Source organism: Episyrphus balteatus, chromosome 1, assembly GCF_945859705.1.
Source record: "Episyrphus balteatus chromosome 1, idEpiBalt1.1, whole genome shotgun sequence".
In the NCBI taxonomy this organism is placed as follows: domain Eukaryota; kingdom Metazoa; phylum Arthropoda; class Insecta; order Diptera; family Syrphidae; genus Episyrphus; species Episyrphus balteatus.
The window spans coordinates 92,757,110-92,776,945 of record NC_079134.1 but is presented as its reverse complement, the minus strand read 5'-3'; the positions used below and the strand labels follow the sequence as shown (position 1 = coordinate 92,776,945).

Genomic DNA, 19,836 nt, shown 5'->3' with positions numbered 1-19,836 from the left:
TGGTCCCACCTCCCCTTAAGTAATACTCACTTCAAATTCGTGCATTGTGGGATACATGTAATTTCCTTGTCCATACATTGGATATCCTTGGAAGCCTTCCATAACATCGCGAGGTTCTTTGTTTTATTTACCAACAACGAATACATTTTAGTAAAAAAATAAATATAAGAAAATATGATATCACCTGAGTTCATTTGAAGATCTTTTTCGTAGGCAACCCATGCATCTGCTTTCTCTTGCTCACTAAGTTCTTGTTCCATTTTATTCTCTAGCAGACTATCATGCTCATGGTATTTATAAACCAATTCTGGAGAATTCAGCAACAAATTTGCCAATATTTGATCCTGTGGAAACACAGGCACAGGTCTCTCACTATAATCCGGTTTTGTTAATCTGTGAACCAATAAAATAAATTATAGTTACTTTTATAATTTTTTTTTTAAATTCCTCATACGTGTAAAGCTCAGCAAGTTCAGCCATATTATAATGCCTGTCAATTTGTTGCTCATCCACGACGCGGAAACTCATAGCTTGTTTAGTTACAGACCGAGAATAAACTTTCTCTTCCATAGTTCCCTGCAGAAATTATTTTGTTGATATATTTATAGAAATTTGTATGAAATGTAAGGAAATACCATAGCGATCAGTCTATATACATAACAATTTTTCTTTTGTCCCAAACGAAATATTCGAAATATATTTTGCTGGTCGTTTGCGGGATTCCATGATGTATCAAGAATTATGACTCGATTAGCACCTATTAAGTTGATACCTTGTCCTCCTGCCTTGGCCGATATCAAAAATACCCTATTCCAAAAAAATGTTATAAAAATAACAATAACAATAACAATAACAATAACAATAACAATAACAACAACAATAACAATAACAATAACAATAACAATAACAATAACAATAACAATAACAATAACAATAACAATAACAATAACAATAACAATAACAATAACAATAACAATAACAATAACAATAACAATAACAATAACAATAACAATAACAATAACAATAACAATAACAATAACAATAACAATAACAATAACAATAACAATAACAATAACAATAACAATAACAATAACAATAACAATAACAATAACAATAACAATAACAATAACAATAACAATAACAATAACAATAACAATAACAATAACAATAACAATAACAATAACAATAACAATAACAATAACAATAACAATAACAATAACAATAACAATAACAATAACAATAACAATAACAATAACAATAACAATAACAATAACAATAACAATAACAATAACAATAACAATAACAATAACAATAACAATAACAATAACAATAACAATAACAATAACAATAACAATAATAACAATAACAATAACAATAACAATAACAATAACAATAATAACAATAACAATAACAATAACAATAACAATAACAATAACAATAACAATAACAATAACAATAACAATAACAATAACAATAACAATAACAATAACAATAACAATAACAATAACAATAACAATAACAATAACAATAACAATAACAATAACAATAACAATAACAATAACAATAACAATAACAATAACAATAACAATAACAATAACAATAACAATAACAATAACAATAACAATAACAATAACAATAACAATAACAATAACAATAACAATAACAATAACAATAACAATAACAATAACAATAACAATAACAATAACAATAACAATAACAATAACAATAACAATAACAATAACAATAACAATAACAATAACAATAACAATAACAATAACAATAACAATAACAATAACAATAACAATAACAATAACAATAACAATAACAATAACAATAACAATAACAATAACAATAACAATAACAATAACAATAACAATAACAATAACAATAACAATAACAATAACAATAACAATAACAATAACAATAACAATAACAATAACAATAACAATAACAATAACAATAACAATAACAATAACAATAACAAGAACAATAACAATAACAATAACAATAACAATAACAATAACAATAACAATAACAATAACAATAACAATAACAATAACAATTTTTTTTTTTTTACTTTACTTGTGGAGGAATGCGTTACGCCCCATAAGGAGGCATCCATACCTCCCCGTGTGTCGGACTCACCAAGGAAAAAATGTTAAAACCTTATAATGGCATACCGACTAAACCGCCAAAAGTGTCTCGAAGAACCCCCCCTCGGGTCCACGGGATTGCACTTCTTCAAGAGGGGGTTCTGTTGTAGCGCCCATTCTGGGCTCACGTCTTGTAGCGGGATCTTTTCTTCATCTGCTTTCTTCATTCCTAGGTTAGGGAGGGTTAGGTTAGGTAGGTAATCTTAGGATTAGGTTACGTTTAGGTTAGATTGGTTGGGTTTCGTTAGTTTAAATTAGTCTTTATTAGGTGAAGTTAGGTGACGTTAGTAGAAGTTGGTTTGGTTAGATTTAATTAGATTAGTTGGTCAATAGGTTAGGAAAGATTAGGAACGCGGAACTGTTCTTCTTCCATCTTCTTGATTCTGAGGACCTGGTTGGTGTATTTACTGGTCTCATTCCAATTATGTTGGCTAGTTAGCATCTTTTGGACTATATTTTCTGGAGTGATGGTGCCAATGCTTCTCTCCAGCTCTTCTCTTTGTGCTGCCCATCTGCTGCAGGCGAAGAAGGTATGTTGTGCATCGTCTTCTTGGGAGTCCCCGTACTGGCATGCTGGACTACTTGTTTTGCCGATCTGGTGGAGAAATGCGTTGAAGTAACCGTGTCCGGTGAGTAACTGGGTGACGTAATAATTAACCTCACCGTGTTTTCGGTCTTTCCACTCAGCCACATTTCTGATCAGCCTCGCCGTTCATCGTCCTCTGCTTTCTGCACACCAACGCTCTTGCCACTTCTGTATGGTCAGCTGCTTAGCCTCTTCTGCTGCCGCTTCCACTCCCATTTCCGCCTTCTTGTCGTAGACATACTTCCTTTCTGTCGCTAGGAGATCGATAGGGGTCACTCCAGCGATTACAAGGACAGCTGGTTCCGGCACTGTTCGATAAGAGCTTGCCACGCGTAGAGCTCCGCATCTTTGTACTGCTGCCATCTGCTTTCGGTACTTCTCTTGCTTAAGTGCGTCCGCCCATATTTCGCTGCCATACAGAAGGATGGAATGCGTTGTCGCCATCAGTAGCTTCCGCTTTCTGGCCGTTCGTTGGTCCCCCCACATTCGCCATCAGTCTGCTCAGTGATGTGGTAGTTTTTTTTTTTTTTTTTTTTTTTTTATTTTCATTATTCTTACTATAACAATACATTTATAAAAGGATAATTACAAATTTTAAAAGAAATATTATAATTAAGAACAGTTATAGTGACATTTTATATTTAACAATTTAAATAGTGATAAATGACACTCAGTATAAATAAATGACTTATGTGGGGTGAACAATTTTAGGGAAAGATTAACATAACGAAAATACAAAAAAAAATTAAATACAAGAATTGAAAAGGAAAAAATTTACATTATTTTTGTTATATAAGAAAAATATTAAGTTTAAAACTAATTGATGTAGGTCAACAAACCTTCGATTTGGTAATGATCAATTTCAAGAAGCCATATTTTAATTTTTTTCAAGTATAATTGTAAGATTCGAATGCAACGAATATTTTCAGGAAACATATTTAAGAGTTTATATGACACAATGGAGTAGAAGTTTCTAAAGTGAGTCGTTCGAAATGAGGGGACGGATACATTGCTGTCAAGGTTGCTTCGCAAATTGCGGCCCCAGAGTTTGAACTCTGTAGATATCCACATCTCATAAAGAATATTTTAGAAACTTTAAAATAATATAAATGTCTCACAGGTAGAATGTTCAGTGATCTAAATAGCACCATAGAAGGATACAACCGGTTGACACCACAGATTTTCCTGATAGCACACTTTTGCAAAATGACCAAAGGCTGAATTTTAGTTAGGTAAGCACCACCCCAGCAACTAATCCCATACTGAAGTTTAGAATGGAATATTCCATAATAGGCTGTTTTTAAGGTTTTGTGATCACAAAATTTTTTGAGGTGGTAAAGACTACGGATCGATGAACGTAGATATTCAGCCCTATTCTGCTGTTCCCGTGAATCTCAGATCCGATTCACACATTCGGTTCACTTTAACTCTACCTTGCCATTCTGCTATCCATCGGGTAAACTGCATTATCATCCCTCAATTTGACGTACAGGTGAACGTCAAATTTAAAAAAAAATGGCGACGAAGTAAATTGAAAGGAAAAAAAAATTTTTTGTTTGTGTTGTTTATTTGCATAGAAAAAATAAAAACAGCCGACTAAATGTTAAGAAATAATTAAAAATTTATGAAAAGTGGCATTTTGCTTAATTTCAACTACGGTGAATTTATTTTTACAACCAAAAGTGACAGATCCGCAACATTTTTTATGCGGATTGCAAATGTATGGAGCAAGTTCATTCACGTGATTAGTGGAATACTGAACAACATTACCGATATTACCGACGTGAGTTTGGATTCCCCCCGATGAATAGCAGAATGGTAATTGGTGAATATTTAGCGATTTTTCCCCCCGATGGATAGCAGAATAGGGCTGATTGCTTCAAAATTGAAATGTGATTTGTCCAACTCATATTTTGATCAATCGAAATACCTAGGTATTTAAAATCACTAACTATTTCAACATTAAAACAATTGCCACAACAGACTTCACCTTCATTAAATTGCGATAAAGCACCACCACCATTGCATGTACAGTTTAACATTCTATAACGTTGACAGTTTTGAGCATGGAATAATATATTTACATCAGGAATAGCTTGTGTTCTTAAACTGAAAAACATTAATTTAGTTTTATTGCTTACATTAAGTTTGTGTTTTGCAAACCAGATACGCAGTAGGTGGATATCAAAATTTAAATCAGCCACAAGGCTTAGAGGACTAGGTGAGGCATAGGCTATACCAAGATCGTCAGCAAAAGCAGTTACCTTACCAACGAATGGTAGGCTGAAAACGGAGTTTATATAGACGAGAAACAGGATAGGGCCAAGGACCGATCCTTGTGGAACACCAAGATTTGAAACTCTAGTGTTACTTAAAAAATCTTCAATTTTAACTCTTAGGGTCCTGTCCTTCAGATAGGACACAAGCCAGTTATGAAAAACACCACGGAATCCGATATTATGTAATTTTTCAAGAAGGATGCTATTGTCAACTGTATCGAATGCTTTGCTTATGTCTACAAACAAACCTGCACAACATTTTTTTTCATCTAAGCCTTTATTAATTACAGTGCAAAATTCAAGAAGAGCATCTTCAGTGGAAAGCCCTTGTCTAAAACTGAACTGCGAATTATTGAGGAAATTTATTTTGTTAAGATAACGTAACATTCTATATTTAACAGCTTTTTCAAATATTTTCGATATGGAGGATAGCAATGAAATAGGTCTATAATTATTAACGTCTTTTTTGTTACCTTTTTTAAAAACTGGAATAATGCTAGCACTTTTTAGTTTAAAAGGAAAAACTCCAGTGCAAATGCTTAAATTAATAAGATGGGCTAGGATGTCAGATATATTCAGTGCAATTTGTTTAAGAGTTTGATTTGAAATAGAATCATCACCGCATGAGATCGAGTTATTGAGAGAATTGATTAAACCATATATTTCAGATCCCGTAACTGGGTCAAAAAAGAAACTACTATGATAAGTGCTATCTACTAATCCAACTTCGGCTTCACATCGTTTACAGAAATCAATTGAATTCGTAGTTTGACCTACAGAACCAAAAAAATCATTGAATTGGTTAGCAACAATTATAGGATCTTTAATTTCTACACCGTCACTATTTAGTACAATTGAGTTGGAAATATTGGAAGAATTCTCGGTAATTAAACTATTTATAGCTTTCCATTCCTTTCTAGGGTTTCCTTGGGCACTACTCATTAAAGAAGAATAATATCTATCGCGATGTAATCTTATTTCGTGGTTAACCTTCTTACACATTTTTTTGTAACGAGTTTTTAAAACATTATTAGATGGGTGCTGAGAACATTTTATACGCAACTTATTTTTGATTTTAATTTTCTTCAGTATAATACGGTTTATCCATGGCTTTAAATTCATTTCTGATTTTTTTAACACTAGGTTGAAGCTGCAGGTACTTATATATGATTGTAAAATTTCTTGAAAAAAATCATATGCATGCGAAGCATTACTTTCGGCAAAGACTGTATCCCAATTTTCAAAACGTAGAGAATCATTCAGTTGATCAAAATTTATTCTTTTTTTAAATAAAGGTGAAGCATTTTTTTACGTTCCAAGTTTTTCACAGAGCTGAACAATATCCCAGTCATACAGTGATCTGATATACACTCAGTCACAAAAGTAAGAATACACCCCTATCTTTGTTTAACCAAGACCTCAAAAAAAAAATCTAACACATTTTCGAAAAAAAATTAAATGTGGTTTTATTTCATTAATCATTACCTACATATTTACAAAAAAAAATTTGTCAAATAATCAATACTAAATGAAAAAGTGACAAAAAACTAAACACAGTACAAAATTTCGCATTACAAAAGTAAGTATACAGAGAAGAAAAAACTATGAAAATCGATGTTAAAAGTATAAATACCTAAATTTTTTTGGGAATTAATATATTTTAGGCTACCCCCTAGACTTGACGAGGTCAAACTCACTTGAAGGCATTGATTTTACTAGATTTTTTGCAACATTTGGCCGAATCTTATTCACTCTTCCTATAAGACTCGTTTCAGCTAATCCTTTGAATGCTTCCTTACTTTTCTCACCAAATGGTCTCACAGATGCTAAATAGTATCCAAATCGGGTGACTGGGGGACGTTTGGATCTGGTTTTGAAAGTTTTTGATCAAAAATTCACTCAAAAAGACCGAGTTTTGCTTAGGGTCGTTACCTTTATTGAAGATAATCAATCCATCTTAGCCTAATTATTCGACACTCTGGTGCAGGTTTGTCTATTAAATATCTAAAAAAGAATAAACATCCATTTTTCCTCAAGGAGACCAAGTAACCCACACCGAAAGCTATAAGCAAAACCCCCATACCATAAACGAATCACTGCCGTTTTTACCAGTACCTTCCTTTCTTTTCGGATCTACTTCTTTTCTCGGTTTTCTAGAAATATTGCCACATCCATAACTCATATGCACGTAAGACGAAGTGTACTGCTCAGATGGAGCTGGTAAAATTTGGAGAAAGATACAAAAGTAACAAAATCCTATCAAAAAGCTGGTACTGGTAAAAACGGCAGTGATTCGTTTATGGTATGGGGGTTTTGCTTATAGCTTTCGGTGTGGGTTACTTGGTCTCCTTGAGGAAAAAATGGATGGGTATTCTTTTTTAGATATTTAATAGACAAACCTGCACCAGAGTGTCGAATAATTAGGCTTAAGATGGATTGATTATCTTCAATAAAGGTAACGACCCTAAGCAAAACTCGGTCTTTTTGAGTGAATTTTTGATCAAAAACTTTCAAAACCAGATCCAAACGTCCCCCAGTCACCCGATTTGGATACTATTTAGCATCTGTGAGACCATTTGGTGAGAAAAGTAAGGAAGCATTCAAAGGATTAGCTGAAACGAGTCTTATAGGAAGAGTGAATAAGATTCGGCCCAAATGTTGCAAAAAATCTAGTAAAATCAATGCCTTCAAGTGAGTTTGACCTCGTCAAGTCTAGGGGGTAGCCTAAAATATATTAATTCCCAAAAAAATTTAGGTATTTATACTTTTAACATCGATTTTCATAGTTTTTTCTTCTCTGTATACTTACTTTTGTAATGCGAAATTTTGTACTGTGTTTAGTTTTTTGTCACTTTTTCATTTAGTATTGATTATTTGACAAATTTTTTTTTGTAAATATGTAGGTAATGATTAATGAAATAAAACCACATTTAATTTTTTTTCCAAAATGTGTAAGATTTTTTTTTTGAGGTCTTGGTTAAACAAAGATAGGGGTGTATACTTACTTTTGTGACTGAGTGTATGAAGATCAAAGTTAACGCCATAACATTCACTCAAAGACAAATCTTTAAAACGGGTAAAAACGTGATCTAGGCAGGAACCAGAGGCTGGTCTTGTAGGTTCATTAATTAAGGACGTAAGACAATGCTCAGCTACCAGAAAAAGATATGAATCAGAAACAGTACAAGAAGTTAAAATATCAATGTTTAGATCATCTAGTATTACAAGATTTGGAGATTTAATATTGTTTAACAAAGATGAAAATTCATCCAAAAAAGAATCTAAACTATGAGAATGGAGTCTATAGATACAAACAAAATTATACAGTTTACTACATATGTTACATGAGAACTGGATGACATCCGCGGACAACAAACAGTGACGCACGACATTATCTCCCACCTGCAGAATATGTTTCGTTTGTTTTTGAATAGAAATTATAACCATCAATTGAAAAACTATCATGTTCGTAATCAAAAATCCATATTTCAGATACAAAGATTAGATCTGGTAAGTATGCAAGAGCTTCAAGATTGCACACAAGCAAATCAAAGTTTTGCCGCAAGCTACGCATATTTTGGTGAATAACAAAAAAAGAATTGCCTACATCAGAGTTACAACAAAAAACATTATCGCTTATATCTCTTACAGTAGTAGAGGTTGGGTTGTTACTTGTGTGATCTATGCTTTCGAATAAATTAAACATAATCATAAGGAATTTAATTAAAGAAAGACAAATTAGTCTTCCAAAGACACCAAATCATCAAACGATCTTACAGTAACAACCCTACCCTTATCTACTTTTCTTAATAAAATATTAGAATTCTGGAACCAAAGGTATTTGTAATTTTTTTCTTTCTTACATTTCTTAGCTTCAATAAATGGTTTTCGTTTTTCAGCTGCTGGACTGTGCTGAGAAAGTCACAGTTAACTTTTTTCAAACAAATAATTTCCTCATAGAGCATATCCAAGGTGATTGATTTTTTTATATGTTGATCGGTTGTCGCAGTATCTGTTGTGAACTGATGTACGCCGGATGATTTATTGATGGGCCGATGTTTAAATTGTTGATGTGTTTCTAGCTGCTGCCGTCCGTTTACCTGCCGTTCAACGTTTTGCATGAGGAACCACTTGCATCTCCAATATTTAAACAAGAATCATCTGTTGCACTCCAAGGCACATCCTCTTGGTTTTTAGTGGGGGCAAGTGCATTGAAATGAGTGGATGACGATTGCAAATTAGGTGGTGGTTTGTTGTCATTTACATCATCTATTATTCCAGTTGGTTTCTCAGCAATTAGAATTTCACTTGAAGATCTTGTTGGAAGCAACGGTTTTAATGGGCTCTCTTGACGTTGAAGAGACATACGCCGAAGAGTACGGCATTTATCACATCGAAAGAAAGAGTCTTTAGAGTTCATAAAAAACTCGATTTCAGCTGTATTTAAATTCGCACATGACCCGTGGCAAAATATATGACACTCAGTACACTTGATTTTAAAAGTATCATTGCGATCAACTTTTTTATTACAATATATGCAAGCCATTTTAAAAATTGACAAAATGAAGAAAAGAGTAATTTATTTTCAATTTCGAGAAAAACTTGACTTTAAAACAAAAATGTGAGCACCCCACGACACGTCCGTTCTCGGCCACGACTTTCTCTTCTTTTGATGCTCTTTCCGTTGCTGCCTTTATTTGTCGCCAGTAGGTTAGCTTTGTGTCGAGCCTCAATCCCAAGTACTTCACTGCCGCGCTGCTTCTTATTACTTCGTCCCCAATTTGGAAGTCCGTTTGTGTGGGAATCCTCTTAATCGTCAGAAGAACTATATCTGTTTTTTCCGTGGTTAGGCTGAGTCCATGCTCTTCCTTCCATGAATTTGTCCGTCGCATGGCCTGGTTCATCTTTCTTTGCGCGCTATCGGTGTCTCGTGCCGTAATCACCGCGGCGATGTCGTCAGCATAGCCAACCAGGAAGGCATCGTGAGGCATCTCCATGCGAAGGATATCATCATAGGAGATGTTCCACAGGTCTGGTCCTAAGATTGATCCCTGCGCTGCCCCAGACGTGACCTCCTTTCTTCGCTGGCCTTCTGCGTTATCGTAGATCAGCATTCGATCCCTGAGATAGTTCTTCGCCATCCGCAGCAAATGCAGGAACGTGGAATCTCCATTCGAGCGCATGTAGAATATCGCTCCACCTGGCCGAGTTAAAGGCGTTTCGAACATCCAGCGTCGCCAGCAAGACGATCTCCTTCGAGTAGTGGTTTCTTTGTTGGGCAATTTGGGCTGCGTGCACTACTTCTTGTATTGCTCCGATAGTAGAGCGGCCTCTCAGGAAACCGTACTGTCTCTCTGATAGATCGCCCGACGCTTGTACTGCTGCTGAAAGTCGTGGTTTCAAAAGCTTTTCCAAGAGTTTCCCCGCAGTGTCTAGCATGCACAGAGGTGTGTATGCCGATGGGGAATCCGGGTCTCCTTTGCCTTTGCTGATGAGCACCAGCCGTTGTTTCTTCGAGCTCTTAGGGAAGACGCCTTCTATTAGGGAGCTGTTAAACATGTTCAACAGTAATTGGGGACATGCTTTGGCGGTCGCTTTTAGGACTTCTGTGGGGATTCCATCGGGGCCAGGAGCTCTTCGGTTTTGCAGGGACTGCACAGCTATGCTCAACTCCTCCTCGTTAAAAAGTGGGATATCCTGTTTTTGGACCGGTGCACTATGGAAAATGCTCATACAAGAGCTGATCAAAAATCATTTTTAGCAATGTTGAATATATAATGATATTTTGGCTTTATTTTATACCTAATAAGTTATTCTTCATTATTCAGTAGTTTTTTTTTACCTAGAATATATTTAAAGCTTTAAAATTGAGTTCGAAAACGACATATCGGGAATCAGATCGGTTTTTTATCATTTTATGCATGTTTTCAAAGTTCGATTACGAGTATTAGTGCCAAAGAAAGTCCTATATTGTGATTTTTTCTTAGAAAGCGTATTAGTTATAGGTTTCAAATCAGGTATTGTTATTGCATTTCAAGATTTTTTATTGATGGAATAATTTCAAACGACGAAATATTAAAAAAAAAAACTCCTTTTTAAAGTTCAACGAGACTTTTAAAGTTTGCTTTATTGAGCTTTGTTCTAAAATTCATTTCAGTTCATACGCTAGGTATTTATCTATATTATTTATAAAATTCAGCTGCTAGTTTTTGCAATTCTTGAAGTAATGACGAATTTTGCAATCAAGTATCGCAAAGGCATTATTGTAGATATTACATTGATAATAACACTGGTCAACAAAGTTTTTCTCACAAGAACAAAAATATACTTATTTATAGGTTTATGGTATGCTGAACTCGAATCTGAAGTCAGAAATTTTGTATTGGCCTCCGTTTTTGAAATATTACCGTTATAAAATGCAAAAAAAAAAAGGTTTTTTTAGAACGGTTGTATTTCAACGGAGGCTAATAGAATTTTTTTGATTGCGGATTCGAGTTCAGCAACCCAAAAACCTCTACTAAAGTATATTTTGGTTCTTGTGCAAAAATTCGGTGACCAGTGACTTAAACTTTAGATTAAATATGGTTTCTCTTTGGCTTACTAACTGAAACTTAAGATATTTCGAGCAATAAAAGAGATATCGGGAAAATTTAAACAGTTTTTTTTTTAAAGAAGAATATCTGTTCTTATAATACCTCTTACGAAGGTCAATCAATATTTTCTGACTTCAGATTCGGATTCAGCACCCCAGTTTTGCAGTTTATCTTTGACGAAATTATTCAAATGCTTTAGTAATTTTTAACCACACCAAGGCCTACAATGTATATAAAACTGATAAAATTTGCAACACAAAAAAAAATTACACTGGTCAACAAAATTGAACTTTTTGTTTGCCACAAGAACCTAGATATACTTTTCTAGAGGTTTTTGATGTGCTGAACTCGAATCTGAAGTCAGAAAAATTTTATTGGCCTTCGTTTTTGAAATATTACCATTATAAAATGCTAAAAAACGCTATTTTGACTGTTTTCGAGGTTCTGTTTTAATGTGGGGTAATTCATTATAAACAAATTTAAACGGTGATTGAGAACAGATATTCTTCTTTCAAAACCTGTTTAAATTTTCCTGATATCTCTTCTATTGCTCGAGATATCTTAAATTTTAAGACAGGTTATAAGCCAAAGAGAAACTAAATTTAATCTAAAGTTTAAGTCACTGGTCACAGAATTTTTGGGTTGCTGAACTCGAATCCGCAGTCAAAAAAATTCTATTAGCCTCCGTTTTTGAAATATAACCGTTCTAAAAAAAACTTTTTTTTGCATTTTATAACGGTAGTTATTTCAAAAACGGAGGCCAATCAAAAATTTCTGACTTCAGATTCGAATTCAGCACATCCAAAACTACTAGAAAAATATATTTTGGTTCTTAAAAATGCCAAATTTACTCAAATACTAAAATATTAAAGTCGATTTTTAACAAAATCGCTTTTCGAAAGTAGCACAGTACTGCGATTGATACATTTTTATGTTTGATATTCTGCAAAATGAATTGTTGTACAGTGGCGACAAAATAAATAGCACATGTACCCTAAAATTTCTAAAATGAAAGTTTTTCGCACTTTTTTAACTTAAAAGAGCTGTTTTATTAATGAGGAAGTAAGAACACAGATATATTTGATTTATTAAAAAAGAAATTAAGTGCATTGAATTCTTTAACAAAAAATAACAATAAAATCATTAATACAGCTCAAGTTTTTTTAGGACAAAATAAATAGCACACTTCCTAAAACCAAAAACTAATTAACAAAAATTTTGACACAGTTTAAAGAAAATAACTAGTATTTGGTTGGGTAACCCTTATTATTTATCACAGCATAAAACCAGCGGTTAATAGACGTAACAAGACTCCGAAATCGTTCAAAAGGTACTGAGTACCAAGCTCGTCGAAATTCCTCCCAAAGTTTGTCCAAATTTGAGGTATCAGACCTGTTAATCGCTTTTCCCACGTCACTCTACAAGTCCTCAATAGGATTCAGATTTGGGGACTGGCTTATCAATTCCATAACACCGATTTTTTGGACGGATAGCAATTGTTTCACAGACTTAGTCTTATGTTTTGGATCGTTATCCTGTAGAAATGTCCACTTTAAAGGCATTTCCTTCACAGTAAAAGGTAGAATAGTGTCCCTTAGGATCTCCTTGTACTTAAGGTGGTCCATAATACCCTATATCCGATGAAATGGCCCCACACCATGCCAAGAAAAACATCCCCAAACAAGAATACTAGCCCCACCATACTTAAGTCTATATTTTATACTGCGTGCGGGTCACATTTCAACTGCCCCACGCGGGGAATTTCCTTATGGGGCATTTGGAAATGCCCCCTACGGGGCATAAGAGGTATTTCCAAATGCCCCATAAGGAAATTCCCCGCGTGGGGCAGTTGAAATGTGACCCGCAGTATAAAATATAGACTGTTAAGTATGGTGGGGCTAGTATTCTTGTTTGGGGATGTTTTTCTTGGCATGGTGTGGGGCCATTTCATCGGATATAGGGTATTATGGACCACCTTAAGTACAAGGAGATCCTAAGGGACACTATTCTACCTTTTACTGTGAAGGAAATGCCTTTAAAGTGGACATTTCTACAGGATAACGATCCAAAACATAAGACTAAGTCTGTGAAACAATTGCTATCCGTCCAAAAAATCGGTGTTATGGAATTGCCAAGCCAGTCCCCAAATCTGAATCCTATTGAGGACTTGTAGAGTGACGTGGGAAAAGCGATTAACAGGTCTGATACCTCAAATTTGGACAAACTTTGGGAGGAATTTCGACGAGCTTGGTACTCAGTACCTTTTGAACGATTTCGGAGTCTTGTTACGTCTATTAACCGCTGGTTTTATGCTGTGATAAATAATAAGGGTTACCCAACCAAATACTAGTTATTTTCTTTAAACTGTGTCAAAATTTTTGTTAATTAGTTTTTGGTTTTAGGAAGTGTGCTATTTATTTTGTCCTAAAAAACTTGAGCTGTATTAATGATTTTGTTGTTATTTTTTGTTAAAGAATTCAATGCACTTAATTTCTTTTTTAATAAATCAAATATATCTGTGTTCTTACTTCCTCATTAATAAAACAGCTCTTTTAAGTTAAAAAAGTGCGAAAAACTTTCATTTTAGAAATTTTAGGGTACATGTGCTATTTATTTTGTCGCCACTGTATATTAAACTATATACGTGCAAAATTTCAAGTCTGTGCCTTTAAAACCATAAAAGTTATGGATTTTTGATCAGCAAATGGCCGGTATTTTCCATAGTGCGGTGTGTTGTCGGGTGGTCTGACAGGATGAGTTGGGAATAGAGTTTCGACAATGTGCTCCATTTTTTCTTCGCTTAGGACTGGGGGTGCCATCTGAGCTCCTAGTTTACGCGTGACGATCTTGTAGCCTAGTCCCCAGGGGTCGCTATTTACATCACGGCGGAGATCCTCCCATTTCTCTTTCTTGCTCGAATTAATGGCCCTCTTGAGCTCGGATCTCTTGGTTCTGAACTCCGCTATGGCGTCTTCCAAAGGTACAGCGTTTCTTCTCCTTCCCCCCTGGTAACTATTCGTCGGAGTTGTAAACATCTCCGGCGTAACGCAGCTATCTCCTCTGTCCACCAGTACACTGGATCTCTGTTTCTGTTGGCACCTCTGATTCGGAGCATTGAGGAGTCACAAGCGAGCCGAATTAGTTGCATCGTGGCTTCTGCCTTGGTTTCAGCAGGACCTTGTACTTGCAGTACAGCATTTGCCCCTTCCTCGATCGCTCCCTTAAAAACATCCTCATTTAGCCTGTTTAGGTTCCACCTTGGAGCCCGTGGTTGGTGACGTGAGTTTAGGGCTCGTTGGTTATCCTCCAGGTCGAAAACGATATACTGGTGGTCGCTACCTGTATAGTCCTCGATTACTCTCCAGTTCTTGACTTTTGCAAATGCGGTGCTCGTCGCAAAGGTAACATCTGGAATAGTGCCTCTGTGTCCTGGTCTCCTAAAGGTTGGGGTATCTCCTACGTTAGCTACGTATAGTCCACGTCTTGCAGCTATCTCGAGTATTTGCCTTCCTCGAGAGTCTGTAGTTGGCATACCCCACTCCTGCCCTCTGGCGTTGAAATCTCCAGCAACTAGGATATTTCCCTCGATTTGATTTAAAAAATCTTCTAAATCTTCCAGTTTTTTACGGAACTCTTCGATTCTTTCATTAGGAGTGAGGTATATGCTAACTACTGTCAGCCTTCCACCTTTAACCCATGCAAAACCTCTTTCTGCTCCTTTTTTTCTCAATGAGGAATTTCCTTGTGTCAGGGATCCAAACAGCAGCAGTTCTGAGCAGATCCGGTATCCAGTTTGGTCCATCCTTATCACGATATTGCTCGCTCACAATGACAATTTCTGCTCGCAATTCCATAACAAGTTTTGTCAGGAGGCTATCCGTGGTAAGACTCCTGTGGATATTCGGAGAATTATGGTAATTTTGAGGACGCTCTTTTCGCCGTTTCAAGTGCCATTTTAAACACTTGGCAGCTTCCTGTTCCCGGGACGTGATCCAGTCGAGGTGGACTTCCTAGTTCCGTGCAGAGGCAGCATTTAGATGGGTTTTTGCACTCGCTCTTTTTATGGCCTTTCTCTCCGCAATTGATGCATAGCCCCAGCCCCTTTCTATCTGTGCCAGTACAAGATGCTTGTTGGTGCCCGTAGCCGAAGCACTTGAAACAACGTGTGACCTCTGTACGCCTTCTTATTCTGCATTGTGTCCAGCCAATCCTTATTGTGGGTGTCTTTAATAGCTCTTGAGCAGCTCGAGCATTTATCCTGATTATTGCCATTTTCAGGGACCTGCTGTTCTTGGCTGTAACTCCTATCTGGATGTTTGTGATTGAGTCGGTCGCCTTGCCCTTTATTGCCTCTTCGACTTCTTCCACAGTGGTTAGTGCATCCAGATCCATAATTTCAATGGAGATGCTTGGCTCTAGATCTTTAACCACTGCTTTTTCTCCGAGTATAGCTTTCAAGGAATCTCCAAAAGCTGTCTTGTTTTTACTTTTCGCTCCAAGTTCTAATAGGACATCTCCGGATTTGGTTTGGCGGTGCCTGTCTCGTCTGGGTTCGTCTTACTCCGGATTTCTCTGAGAATGTCCGAATATGTTTTATTGTCCTTCGGCTTGATAAGTATGGCTTCTGGCTTAGCTTTTTGTTTGGGCTTCTTTTTCCTTCGGTGTTGCTTTGCTCTTTTATTCGGCTTCTTGCTTCCCCCTTCTTTTTCACCTTCATTCACCGTCACCGCTGTGGTGTTTTTTTTGCGGCTTGTGTACGAATTTTTTTACCCAGCGTTGGTGCAGTTGTTTTTTCTTGGGTCTGCTCCTCAGAGTGTTTTGCTTTTGGTGTATCTTTTTTCCTTTTGTCGGTGTCTTTGTTCAAAGGGCTCAATGGTGGTCTTTTGGAGGTTGTCAACTTTGTCTGGGAGCTGGCAGAGTCCTTAAGATTGCTTTCAATTTGCCGGGTTTGACTTGCAGGAGGAGGATCTTTCGCTGCATTTCTCTTCTTTTCATTCCACACTAGTTTGTCCAGAGCCTCTACCAGTGCATCGATGCCATTCTTTATGTCTAGGCTAACGTTTTTCTGTTTGTCACATGCCGTTTTCATCGATTTCAGGATGTTTATGCATTTTTCTGTTTCATAGGCAAAAACTTCATCCTCTGATTTAGCAAAAATGTCACGTCTTGCGGATGTAACCGATGCTTCAGGGGGTTTACATCCTGCGGGGGTACCCTTGCTTGGAGGAGGAGTGCGAAGAGTTTTCGTTCCTCTTTGGAAGGGGTCACAACTGGTTTTGCTTGTAATATTCGGTGACGTGGGAGCCAAGCTTGCCACTCCCATGGCATCATTTGTTTGTATATTTGTTATGCGGGCGCTGTATATTAGAGTGGAGCGTTTTTGGACTTTTCTTTCAGATCACTGCGTGCAACTCATGGTTTATGCCTTGTGCTCTTCTGAACATATTCTGATACTTTTTTTTTATTCGACAATGGAAAAATAAAAATCGGGAAGCCTTTGAAGATTGCTCGTATTTCACGAAAATCGATATTTTATGGGGCGTTAGAACCCATCTGAATTGACTTAATCTTTTTCATTTCACTACCAACTGCTCATAACTTATGCTGAGTGATCTCTAGTACCAGATCTGAATCCCTATTTTGAGTCGTTAATGGAAAAAACAAAATCGGGAAGGCTCCGAAAAATGCACATTTTCGCAAAAATTCAGATTTTTTAAATTGTATAAAATCCCACCCAGAAAAAATTTCTTTTACAACTTGTTGGTATTTGCTATATTTGTGAGAACCTCATTGAACCTTATAAGCTATGGAGCACTCAAACTGAGAACTTTTCTGTAATATTGACGTCGTTCATGGGGGATTTAAGAAAATGCTACTTTGACATCCCCTGACCCATTTCAATAGAATTTTAAACTCTAATACTACACTTAAAAACTTCGTCAATAAATTTAATTTTTATATATAACACTAACCTTTGTAACTGCGTTTAATTTATGTCGATATCTTAGTTCAATCCTCACATTTATTTGACATTTAGGTGTTTCCATAATTCTTGCCCATGCTTAATTTTTTTTTAACTTTACCTGCAGACGGTTTTCTCAAATACCATACAATCTTTTGTTTTCCACAAACTTTTGTTTTTAATATTGTTAACTTCATAAAAATAAATTGTTAAACGGTTTAATTATTACGCCATTTCGACTTCGAAATAAAAATTTAGCATGGGCATGAAAATAGTATAGGCAAGAATTATGGAAACACCTAAATGTCAAATATCTAAGGATTGAACTAAGATATCGACATAAATTAAACGCAGTTACAAAGGTTAGTGTTATATTTAAAAATTAAATTTATTGACGAAGTTTTTAAGTGTAGTATTAGAGTTTAAAATTCTATTGAAATGGGTCAGGGGATGTCAAAGTAGCATTTTCTTAAATCCCCCATGAACGACGTCAATATTACAGAAAAGTTCTCAGTTTGAGTGCTCCATAGCTTATAAGGTTCAATGAGGTTCTCACAAATATAGCAAATACCAACAAGTTGTAAAAGAAATTTTTTCTGGGTGGGATTTTATACAATTTAAAAAATCTGAATTTTTGCGAAAATGTGCATTTTTCGGAGCCTTCCCGATTTTGTTTTTTCCATTAACGACTCAAAATAGGGATTCAGATCTGGTACTAGAGATCACTCAGCATAAGTTATGAGCAGTTGGTAGTGAAATGAAAAAGATTAAGTCAATTCAGATGGGTTCTAACGCCCCATAAAATATCGATTTTCGTGAAATACGAGCAATCTTCAAAGGCTTCCCGATTTTTATTTTTCCATTGTCGAATAAAAAAAAAGTATCAGAATTAGTGCTGTAAAAGTAACGACAAAATGAGTACCCGCATGTATACGTTACTTTTGATACTAGTACCCGCATCAATAATATCGTTACTCGTTACTTTCGTATGCTTCGTATTTTTCGTATATTTCGTATGTTTCGTGTGTTTCGTGTGTTTCGTATGTTTCGCATGTTTCGTATGTATCGTTACTTTCGTTACTTTCGCATGCTTCGTTCGTTTCGTATATTTCATGTATTTGATACGTTTCGTATGTTTGGTATTTTAAGTATGTTTCGTACGTTGGTATGGGTGAAAAAAATTTTTTTTTTGAAAAAACCAAAAACAATTTGTATAATCTAGGCTACATTTTAAAGCCATAAACATTAATTTAAGTTGCGGCGTTCTCATGTTATAAGAGTTTGAAGGTAGCTATACTGATATTTTTTTCGATTTTTTTTTATCAAACGTGGAAACTTTTTTTTATTTTTTTCTACTTTTTCGACAAAACTTTGGTAATTTTTTGTTTATATCCGTTCAGTAATCTTATCACAATTCCTTAGAGACCTTTATTTCAAAAGTATTTCGCGCAGATCTCGGAATATTAACACTTCAATGCAACCATGTCGAACAATTTTTCATTTTTTTTTTCTATTGACAGTGATTTTCAAACCTCGTTTTCTTGGCTTTTTTTTTGTTGAAAATTTTGCACTGAAAATTAACAAATTTTTTCAAAAACCAAAACACTTTTGTACATTCTTAAGCTACAATTCAAGACCATTAACAAAAAGGTCATAAACACATTGGTTTCCGCATGGGTATATTTCGGCCACATAGAGAAAATACTAAAACGTCTCTTTTGATATTTCTGTTATTATCGATAACTCAACTGTACCTTGGCACTACTGTTTTTTTTCGAGACAAAAGTAAACTCCAGCTAATTATCTGGAGTTAGCATTCCGATTACGGTAACGATATCGGTACGAGATGCTAAATGCGACAAATTGAGTGTATCACTTCGTTTCGTATCTCATATATCGGATGATTTAGTATTGAAATTGGAATGGGGTCGTTACTCGTATGTTTCGTATTTCGTATGTTTCTTTACTTCAGTACCCAGTAACGAAACATGCGAGTAACGATATTGTTTGGAAAGTAACGTTTCGTTACTCGTTACTGAAGCAAATACCCGCATTTTAGTAACGAATACATACGATTTGCTACAGCTCTAATCAGAATATGTTCAAAAGAGCACAAGGCATAAACCATGAGTTGCACGCAGTGATCTGAAAGAAAAGTCTAAAAACGCTCCACTCTACTGTATATCGACGTCCCGGAGCCCGCGCGCTCACTCCCGATAGACGCCGGTACTGAGTTTCCGACTCCCTGCAGCGTAATATTTTC

General features: G+C 35.5%; 1 protein-coding gene across 1 annotated transcript in view; it reads right to left on the bottom strand.

Annotated features, from left to right (window-relative positions):
• Positions 1-19,836, bottom strand: part of LOC129921225 (transcriptional regulator ATRX homolog) — a 216,991-nt gene that overhangs the window by 16,628 nt on the left and 180,527 nt on the right. The window contains exons 15-18 of the mRNA XM_056002956.1: positions 636-807; positions 455-576; positions 185-393; positions 31-116 (exon numbers count right to left, since the gene is read on the bottom strand). Of these exons, the coding sequence (XP_055858931.1) occupies positions 31-116; positions 185-393; positions 455-576; positions 636-807 (589 nt within the window). The remainder of the gene's footprint in view (positions 1-30; positions 117-184; positions 394-454; positions 577-635; positions 808-19,836) is intronic.